The 10,579-nt window shown below is 39.7% G+C and overlaps 1 protein-coding gene across 3 annotated transcripts in view; it reads left to right on the plus strand.

Moving 5' to 3' along the window:
• Nucleotides 1-10,579, plus strand: part of Nyap2 (neuronal tyrosine-phosphorylated phosphoinositide-3-kinase adaptor 2) — a 264,186-nt gene that overhangs the window by 159,238 nt on the left and 94,369 nt on the right. For all 3 annotated transcript variants that reach the window (XR_004517534.1, XM_033764661.1, XM_010611770.2), the window contains one exon: nt 602-1,687. Coding sequence is in view for 2 of the 3 variants with exons in the window: in XM_033764661.1 (XP_033620552.1) it covers nt 602-1,687 (1,086 nt within the window). In the remaining variant the exon portion in view is untranslated. The remainder of the gene's footprint in view (nt 1-601; nt 1,688-10,579) is intronic.

A 10,579-nucleotide genomic window follows, 5' to 3' on the forward strand; every position in this document is an offset into this window, starting at 1 on the left:
CCATGTTTTTCCTTTTCACATATTTTTTCTTTTCCCTTTTAACCTTTCCCCTATTCCTCCCACCTTCTCTACTCTTTTAGACCTTTTATTCCTATTATACAATATCTATTATACATTTTGGTACTTATTTACACTTTCAGTTTTTAACACCAGAGCAACTATTCAGTATTTACACGTGTGTCTTATTTCACTTAAGAGTATGGCCTCAATGTGCATCCACTTAGCTATAATTATCTCTAGTTTCTCATTCTTTATGGCTGAGTAGTACTCCATTTATATATTTTTTAAAAACACACACATCTTCTTTATCCCATCTCCACTTGAAGGGGAATTGGGCTGATTCCAAATTTTAGCTATTACAGACTGTGCCGCTATAAGCATGGGGGAGCATATATCACTGTGGTATGATTCTTTTAATTCTTTTGGGAAGATACCCAGCAGAGAAATAGCTGGGTCAAATGGGACTTCATTTTTGACATAAGCCTCTGGCTCGAAATGAAGTGGACCATTACTACTTCAGCTTTATAGGGCTGAGTGCAAATCATTTTTGAAAGCTTTCCTATCATATTCAACAATTTTACTACTCTTTCTCTTCTTTTAGTGTCAGCCAAACCGAGACCCCACAGCGATGAATATTCAAAGAAGATCCCTCCTCCGAAGCCTAAAAGGAACCCCAACACTCAGCTGAGCACGTCTTTCGACGAGACCTATATCAAAAAGCATGGGCCTCGCAGGACGTCGCTCACACGGGACTCCTCCCTCTCCCAGGTCAGCAGCCCTGCGGGGGAGCCCGAGGAGGAGGAGCCTGTGTACATAGAGATGGTGGGCAACATCCTCAGAGATTTTAGGAAGGAGGACGAAGACCAGAGCGAGGCCGTCTACGAAGAGATGAAATACCCCATCTTCGACGACCTGGGCCAGGATGCCAAGTGTGATCTGGACCATCACAGCTGCTCCTCACAGTGTGCCACGCCCACGGTGCCTGACTTGGACGCGGCCAGGTCTTCAGTGCCATGCACGCCCAAGGGTCTGCTCTGTGACATTCCCCCGCCCTTCCCCAACCTGCTTTCTCACAGGCCCCCGCTGCTGGTGTTCCCCCCGGCTCCTGTGCACTGCTCCCCCAATTCCGACGAGTCTCCACTGACCCCCCTGGAGGTCACCAAGCTCCCCGTGTTGGAAAACGTGTCTTACATGAAGCCACCGCCAGCCGGAACATCGCCACCCTCTGGCCACGCCAAGCTGGACAAGGACCAGGCCGGAGCCCTGGGTCCTGCTCCGGCCACTGCTGTGCTGTCCTCGTCCCCACCTCCCCCTTCCACTTTGTACCGAACCCAGTCTCCCCATGGCTACCCCAAAAGTCACTCCACTTCCCCATCTCCCGTCAGCATGGGTCGGTCCCTGACCCCGCTGAGCCTCAAGAGGCCGCCCCCATATGACGCCGCGGTGCATTCTGGCAGCCTCTCCCGGAGCTCGTCCTCAGTGCCTCCTGCCACCCCCAGGCCCTTGTCGCAGGACGGGACCAAGATGGTCCATGCCGCGGTGAACACCTATGGCTCAGTGCCCGGTGGTTCTCGATCCCGAACACCCACAAGTCCCTTGGAAGAGCTGACCAGCCTCTTTACCTCAGGACGCAGCCTGCTGCTGAGGAAGTCGTCCAGCGGCCGGCGCTCCAAAGAGCCAGCAGAGAGTAAGTGTGTGCAGTCTAGAGAGGCAGAGAGTAAGCGTGCATGGTGTAGAGTTTCAGAGAGTGAATGTGCATGGTGTAGAACTTCAGAGAGTGAGTGTGCACAGTGTAGAGCCTCAGAGAGTGAGCATACTAGCTCTAGAGCCACAAAGAACCTGCATGCACAGTCTAGGGCCTCAGCGAATGAGCGTGCATGGTCTAGGGCCTTAGCGAGTGACCTTGCGAAGTCTAGGACCTTAGATTGTGAGCGTGCATGGTCTAGGGCCTTAGCGAGTGACCTTGCGAGGTCTAGGACCTTAGATTGTGAGCGTGCAAGGTCTAGAACCTTAGAGGGTGAGCGTGCAAGGTCTAGAACCTTAGAGGGTGAGCGTGCAAGGTCTAGGACCTCAGAGGGCGAACACATATGGTCTGGGATCTTAGAGAGTGAGCGTGCAAAGTCTAGGATTTTAGAGAGTGGGAGCACATGGTCTAGGACCTTAGATGGTGAGCAAGTAAGGTCTAGGATTTTAGAGAGTGAGCGTGCGTGGTCTAGGACCTCAGAGGGTGAGCGTGCACAGTCTAGGACCTTAGAAGGTGAGCGTGCGTGGTCTAGGACCTCAGAGGGTGAGCGTGCACAGTCTAGGACCTTAGAAGGTGAGCGAGCGTGGTCTAGGACCTCAGAGGGTGAGCGTGCACAGTCTAGGACCTTAGAAGGTGAGCGCGTGCGGTCTAGGACCTCAGAGGGTGAGCGTGCACAGTCTAGGACCTTAGAAGGTGATCGTGTATGGTTTAGGACCTTAGAAGGTGAGCGTGCATGGTCTAGGACCTTAGGGGGTGGATGGGCCTGGTCTAGGGGGAAGATGATGCGCGAGCAGGATCTAGGGCCTCAAAGAGTCAGCACGCATGGTCTAGTGTGAGAGAGCCTGAAAGCCTAGAGCAAGAATCAAAAACCAAAGGAAAAAGACCATGACAGACAGGTAAAGTGCAGTGTCTGTGATCTTTGTTCCTTTTTGTTCGGATGGAAAAATGTGCCGTGCATTATTTTACTCTGGACAACGAAACATATAATGTATTCTGAATGTGAACCAGAAGAATTCAAACGGACAGTCTCTACATCATTAACACTGAAAAGAAGCATAACCCGGGGTGGCGGTGCAGATCTCAGTCCCAGGTCTCTGGCAGGTGGAGGCAGGAGAACTGCAAATTTGAGCCCGGACTGGACAGCTTAAGTACTTGGAACATGTACAGTATCAAAACAACAAACAAACAAATAAGTTTTAAAAGGAGTGTAAAATCTAAATTCCTACAATGGGCCCAGGAATTCTAATGGAGAAAGCAGAGACCACTATTGAATTTTTAGGTAAAAACTTTGACTTTAATGGGAAAAATTACAGAATTATGAAATGTCAAAACGTATCCTTCATTTTGAGACAGCTTGAGGAAGTTGGTACCAGAAAAGCTTTGTGGAAAAGAAAGCAGTATGAATAGAATTTAGTATCTTTAAAAAAAAAAAGCAGAACCAATTCCCTCTACATATTTGAGGTGGTTATATTCTCTCCTTCAGTGCAAACCAGAATAGTCACAGTTTTCCTTTTAAAAGTGATTCACGTCTTGTTTTTATGGCACTCTTGCTAGATCCATTAATCTATAAATAACATATAAGTCCTTAAGGTGATGAAAACTACTTTCACCACTTGATTTCCAAGATCAAGAAATTTCTCCATCAGAATGACTAACCCTTGTATAATCCCTAAATAAATCACTTCACTTATACACAGTAAAATAGATCCCATGCATTTTCTTCATGTCCATTTCATTAAATTGTACTAGTTTCTTTTATTTAAAAGATACTTAGGCACCTAAACTGATGATGATCATTTACATCTCCAGTGATATCACCCTACAATTCTATTATCTATGATAGTGAGAATTCTCCCTAAAGGAGAAGAAATCCTCAATACTTTTTTTTTGGTAATAGGAATCAAACTCGTGACCTTGTACTTGCTAGGCAGGCAGAAGCATCATTGAGCTAAATCCCCAGCCCAATCCTCAGTACTTTTTAGGATGAAGATTGTGATGGCAATCTTAGATGTAGCTAATATTCACAGGTAGTTTTACACCACTCTTTATTTCTCTCCTTCTTTTTTCCTTCCTTTTTCTTTTTCTTTGTTTTTTTTTTAGAGAGATTTACGAAAGCATTAGTTACTTAAATAATTCCTCCCAAAACATTTTAATTGCCTAGCCAAAAAGCAGCAGTTTCTAATACTTGAGGCATGTGTAGAGCTTACGTTTGTATACACATACATCAAATTATTTTACAAATTGAATTAAAAATTAGGAACAGCTTCTTTTAGAGAAATTACTAGCAAATAGGACAATTTTGCCCCCAGGGATACTTTGCAGTGTCTGGAGAATATATTGGCTATCACAGTTTTGGGGCTACTGACATTTATTAAACAGGGTATGCAAGATAACAGGGGGATGGATACGAATATATTATCAAGTCTACAATGTATATAGAGCCAGGATTGGGACACCTGGCCCAGATAATTTACTAAAATTTAAATTTTCCTCAACTTTATTAATTTGGTTTTCTCACAGGTAAAGTAAGGCTTACAGAATAAGAGAAAAATAAATAAATAAAACAATTTACTTTTAAAATACATTAATTATGCATGTAAAATTAATGAAAGTTTTATCTCAAAATTGGAGAGACTGGGGACTTCTCTTTACCTATAAACTCCTTTGGAGAAGCGTTAACAGTTCCAGCTGGCAGCTCTGCCAATTAACTAGAAAAAGTATGTGTAAAAGAAATGATTAACTGATGAAGCTATTTCAAGAAAAATCCATCTGTTAGAATCATCCTATGTGGTGTATGTTGCAGACTTTCCTATCCTACTTCAGAATTTGTGCTTCTAAAGCAGAGCTGTGTGTATGGAAAAGTGATCCAGGCTCTTTCTAGCTTTTAGGGAGCCATGGATTGGCTTCCTTTCCACATGCTATGAGCCACATATCAGTTCTTTAGAGGAAGGACAGGCCTGAACTTTTATTAGCTTCAGTATTATATTTTATAAAACTGGTAAAGGAGAAAAATGCAAATTGTACAAATTAATGAAACTGCTATTTGCTCTTCATTCTAGAGGAAAAGAGAAAGATACCATCTGATGCTACCAAAATCATAGAGGTTCTTAAATTATTCTGTATGCAAAAAGTAGAGTCAAAATCGTTGATATTAACCAATAAATGTTGTTGCAGTACTCCATTGCTCTTGCCTGACAGGTTTTGTGGATACCTAGTGATACTTCAGGGACAGAATAAGAATAAGGACATGAAACACTCATGACTCTGGAGTATTTTATTTTCTTACCTCTCTAGGAATATTTCTTACATTTCAGGGATTAAAAGAAGACTAGTATCTTTGTCTTTCTTGCCTCTTTTGCTTTAATCAGAAGAGCTAATTTTTATAATTTTATGGCATTCAATCTAAAACAAAAAAAATTGCCCCAGAGCACTGGAATTACAGGTGTGTACCCATCTTCCTGGCATAATATTTAAAGAAAGCTATACCAAACAAAACATATCTTCCACCTCATTTTTAATAATCTATGAAAGGCACAGTATGTATAATGAAACAGTTCCATATTTTAAAGGATTGCAAATGTTGGTGGGTACTGGGAGACAGGAAAGTCATAAGATAGAAGTGGTAGATGATGACTAAATTTCATATTATATCACAATTTTCTAAACCTTGCCCTCAGATTAAACATTTTAGGAAATATTTTTCCCCAGTAGCTGCAATGCTGTTATGTTGTTTTATTTATGACTAAATGAATACACTTGATAATCAGTATAACTTAATTTCTTACATATTTTATTATATATTTTAAATGTGTACAGAAAGATGGATTATTCAAGGTAGGCAATAAGTGACTAACTCATATGTTAAAGCTATATATTTTTGTGCCCACTTAAGGAGTACACCAGGTACAAATATATTTCACAAGAAACTTTTGGAATTCAGGGTTTAATTTTTCTACCTATCATGTTTACCTTGCTTTTTTCCACATATTGCTATTTTATATATCCCCTAACAACCTTGGGTTTGAATCTTTGGAACACCTTGGTTATGAATGAGCTGTTTGCTCTCAATAAACTACATGCAAAGAATTTTAAAAAATTAACAAACAAGAGGAAATTTTTTCCTCATTGTAGTTGGTACTGTGCTGCTAAAATACAACACTGGGGGCTGAGTAATTCCTAATAGCAGACATTTATTAGCCTTGTGGTCTGGGAAGTTGGGAGGTCCAAGAGCATGGCGCCAGGAGGCTCTGTCACCCTACTGCAGAATGTGGATGGACAGGGCCAACAAAAGGGAGGGATCAACAGAGCCACATTCACTTTTGTCACATATCCCTCACAGTAACTAAGCCACTTGCCTGAAAATGGGCTGAATGCATTCAGGAGAGAGCGGAGCTTCACAACTTCATGGTGTCCTACTTACTGCACCCTCACCTCCCAACACTGTGACACAAGGATGAAGCTTCTAACACATGGATCTAGGCACTGCTGGAGAAGCCACTGCTACAATTTATTCTAATGAAGCTTTTTAAAGAATCTTTAAATAAATCCAAAAATAATTTTTAAATTAAAAAGAATGATTTTGGAAAGGTATCTTTGAAAAACACATTTTAAATATACACTGTTCTCATGCATATTGAAGAGTCTTCAATGAGAAATTCTGGGGGTTGAGCCTGGAGTGTTGACTACTTAACAATTCCTGGTGACATTGATGCCTTCTGTCAAACAGTAGCTTGGTGACATATGGTTAAACATTAGCAAAACCATTGACTTGTATGCAAGAGGGAAATCTACAATATATTGTTTCTTTTATCTGAGTTTATATAGCAGAAAGACGGGAGACAAGAGAAAGAAAATGGACATAGCTTGAAATAAGTGAATACTCTTTTGCTTCCCTTAACTAAGTGATTGAGTAGGTGGTAGTTTGCTAAGAGGACATTGGAAGGGATTTGTAAGCATCAACAGAGAAACAATTTCAGACACTCACCTGTTTTACACCTGTTCAATCCTCATATTGGGAAGGCATTATTAACACTGCAAAATAGAAGAAACTGAGGAACAATGTGCCCAGACTGACAGAAGCAGTACACCTGGGATTTGAGCTCAGATTTTTTGGTTCTGGAGTTTCTCACCTGAACAACACTTTCTACCTGATTCATCTTTTCAACTTCTTTCTCTGTCCTATTGCCACTGAAACTCACCAGCTATCATTAAAATTCATGTCACCACTTCCAAAGATATGTTTAATAAGAAAAAGCAACATTTGCATGTGTGCTGTGAAATAAGTAATAGTTGTCATCATTTTAGGTAGGCACAGGTGAATCTTCGCAACATCTCCAAAACTCACTTTGAAATGTAGCAGTCACTGCAAAGAGCTGTGGATACTGGCTTCTGAGCTATGCCTGAAAGCCTGTGTTCTGCCCACATGGGACTCAAAATCTCCTAACTGATACAGGCAAAGAGATGTGGGTGCAGAACTCAATGCATCTAAGTACAAGCTAAGGATGTATGTGGAAGTTTTCTTAGTCTGTCAGATTTTCCCTACTGACCAAGGAATTTCCACAATTTGAGTCCATCTTAGGGACACAAGGCTTTTGTCCTTCACTGTTTATGTCTTAGCCATAACTTTGCAGTTACATAATGGCTCATGGGTATATTTAAAAGAGAACAAGCCAACTGATCAAAGCCCCATCCAAAGGCTTTCTCAATGAGACCTCTCTAGCAGTACTGAGCCAGAAACTGTCTCAGGTAAAGCAAACAAGCATGGAAACAAAAAACCCTTTGAAGATATTCCTCAGCAGTCCCTTGTTTCTTTTAAGATTCCTGTTGCTATGTAATTGACAGGCTCAGACTCTCATCTTTAATTTTTTTTTTTTTAAAAAATGCAGCTCTTCAAGAAAGCACTGTCCTACTTAATTCTTTTTTAAGCTAAAAAATTTCTATTCAGGATGATGAGGTTAATTCTAGTGAAAGTAAAATTCCTTAATTTTGAAAATGTGTGTGACTCCTTGGTTAATTGGGACCATGACATTGTCTGCTTTCCTCATTCAGTTTCACTGAGAATTGCAATGTAGAACCACTGAAGAAGACATAATTTCATAAATAATTACTCACCTTTCTGGGGGTAGACTGCAGCTGTCTTTGATTGATGTAGGCAGACGTGTTTATCCCCTGTGTTTATATTCTCTGGCTGCTGAATCTTTAAGTGCAATTTCTTGTCAGCAATTTAATCAGCAATTTTCTCCATTAGGAAGAATCCTCCCTGTTGTAGCTTTATAAAGTTCAGAAAGAGTTTCAATTCAGAAATAAAGCTATACTAGTCTAGGATTTAAAAGAAAAAAACAAAACAAGAGACCTTCAGTCATATTTAGTTGTATGCACATAAAATATACTAAAACTGCTTTTTTTTCCTAAAACTGCTCAATTAAATGAAACAAAAACTTACTGTTGGACTTATTTACTGTCATGTATTCTCAAAAGCTTTGACGGCTACAATTAATTAATATCAGGTTTGGTAAGGAGGCTCCTGCTGGCCACAACTTACCCCGCAGGGGTGTCCTACATCCTAGAAGTCTGTCACAAGCCTTGATGTCAGGAGAGGTGGTTTTCATCTTGGTACAACCACGAATAATCCTTGAGAGTCTGGATAAATCAGTCTACCTTTCAGGGCCTTGGTTTTCTTATTTTTCAAATGAAAATGTCAGATGTTAAGACTCTGAGTCTCTTTTGCCATCTTGTTTGGTGCCTCAGTGGATCCTTGAATGGTCTGTGAATCCTCAGCAAACTTCCTGACTCTGAGGCTTTTCTGTCTGATACTATTCTTACTTACTCAAAAGTCTCTCCCCCTAAATTCCATAAAACAACGTACTCTAATCCTTAAATTCTCACTCAGAACCCGACAACTACAGTTTTTTCACATGGTACTGTCTTTCTCATGTAGTGGTATGAAACATACTCTGACATATTGCAACTTTTTCTTTTTCTAAAAAGGAGAAGGCCAAGGAAGACAAGGTCCATACTTTCCATCATTTTACTTCCTATCACACTGGTTTCAAAGCAATCTTTCTCATTTGAAACATGGTAAATATTTATTCAACTTTCTGAATTAATAGGCACAGTGAATTGAGAAGGCTGTTGAACTTGGGAGAAAGAAAGCCATATGAGAAATGGTTGACCATTAAAAAGAAAAATATCAGATTCTATGACTTGGAAAATTTCACATTGAAATCAATATAGTCATTTAGCAAAAGAAAACAAAAAAGTGGCCATGCAGAATGTTGAATTCATTGCTTCTGCCCTTAAGTGGAATAGCTAAAGGAATAGTCATTCTATTCCAGGCAGTTTATAGGGAAAAATATGAAGAATATCGCCATCAAGCATTTCAGTGTGGACCATTTTGTAGATATCAGATCATCATGTTTCTGTACAAGTGAATGAGCTATGAAAATTGATCCCTTTTTGGTGTTTGAAGGCTTAAAAAGATACATTAAAAAAGGAGGTAAAAGACCAACGCTTTAAAGAAGGAATTTCAACCTGTTCAACATTATGAATTATTGACCTGAAATACTATGGGGAATGAGAATACTGGACCTCTTTAGAGGAAAGGCACTGCAGAAATCCGGGAGCTATGGTCATGTCACCAGTGATTATGAATACAAAAGTTCCCAGGTAGAAGTGTGTTTCACTTATAAAGTATTTGAAAACCTTATCTTCAAAAAATTAGTTTTGCAGAATTAGGTAAACGGATGGCAAGCCCAACTTTAATAAGGCATTGGTGATGTTGTATGGCTTTTCTCTGTTGCCACAAACTAGGTTGCTTGCTCATGGAAGCTATATTAGTTAAATTTTCCACTTCTAGCTGAACAACCAATCAACAGGGGAATCCGGGCTATTGCTGTTCCCATATGAAAGGATTAAAAATACCAAGAAGAATCTAAAAGGAGAGAAAAAAAATGTTAGTGACGTGAATTTTTGAAGAAGCATATACTGTCTAGCTAGAACAGTTGAAAAAAAGGAAGGAAAACATTCAAATCCAGAAGTCTACAATATTCCTCTGACTACTTATGAAAAAGAAAAAAATTTCCCTAACATTTTCTACTAGCCAGATTTCAGTTGTATTCTATAAAATAAGATTTTACTAGTTTTAGAATGCATTACTTGCTATAGATGGAACTGATACAATTAAGCCAAGAAGGGATTAGGATAAAAATAAACAATAGTTGAGAGTCTTAAAGATGGGTAACATATTTGTATTGTCCAACCTTGGATCTTTCCACAATGCTATAAGTGAGTAATTTCACTGAATCTTTTTGTTCCATGACACAACTAAGAAGTTCCAAGACCTAGAAAGGGCTGGAAAGGATTTAATTGTTACCAACATCCAAAAGAATGTTCAGAGCTGAAGTATAGCATTGCTCTGTTTAAATCATTACACACAGCACATCAAAGCTGCCTCCATGTCCGCAAATTAATTTTGTTCTTTTGATTGATTAGTAATTAACCACTTACGAGTGAGAGAGAGAGAGAGAAAGAACTGTTAAAATGATGAAAGTTCTTTGTCAGTGTCAAAGAGACTTAAGAAAAATTTTAGATCTAATAAATGAAAACAGTTTCACAGGGACCTCTTTTGTTTTATTGGTAATGTCACTTGAAGCCTGCAGAATTCACATTAGTTTCTGAACCACTATGTGTATGCCTTTCTGATATAACCTATAATAAAATTCCCCATGGTTGTCTTGGGGCAGGGAAGCTTGGTTCTACATCTACTACACACACACACACACATTTATATATGTATACATTCATATGATATATATGAATAATATGTCATATATATAT

Source organism: Fukomys damarensis, unplaced genomic scaffold, assembly GCF_012274545.1.
Source record: "Fukomys damarensis isolate Sample0158 unplaced genomic scaffold, DMR_v1.0_HiC HiC_scaffold_16, whole genome shotgun sequence".
Taxonomy (NCBI): Eukaryota; Metazoa; Chordata; class Mammalia; order Rodentia; family Bathyergidae; genus Fukomys; species Fukomys damarensis.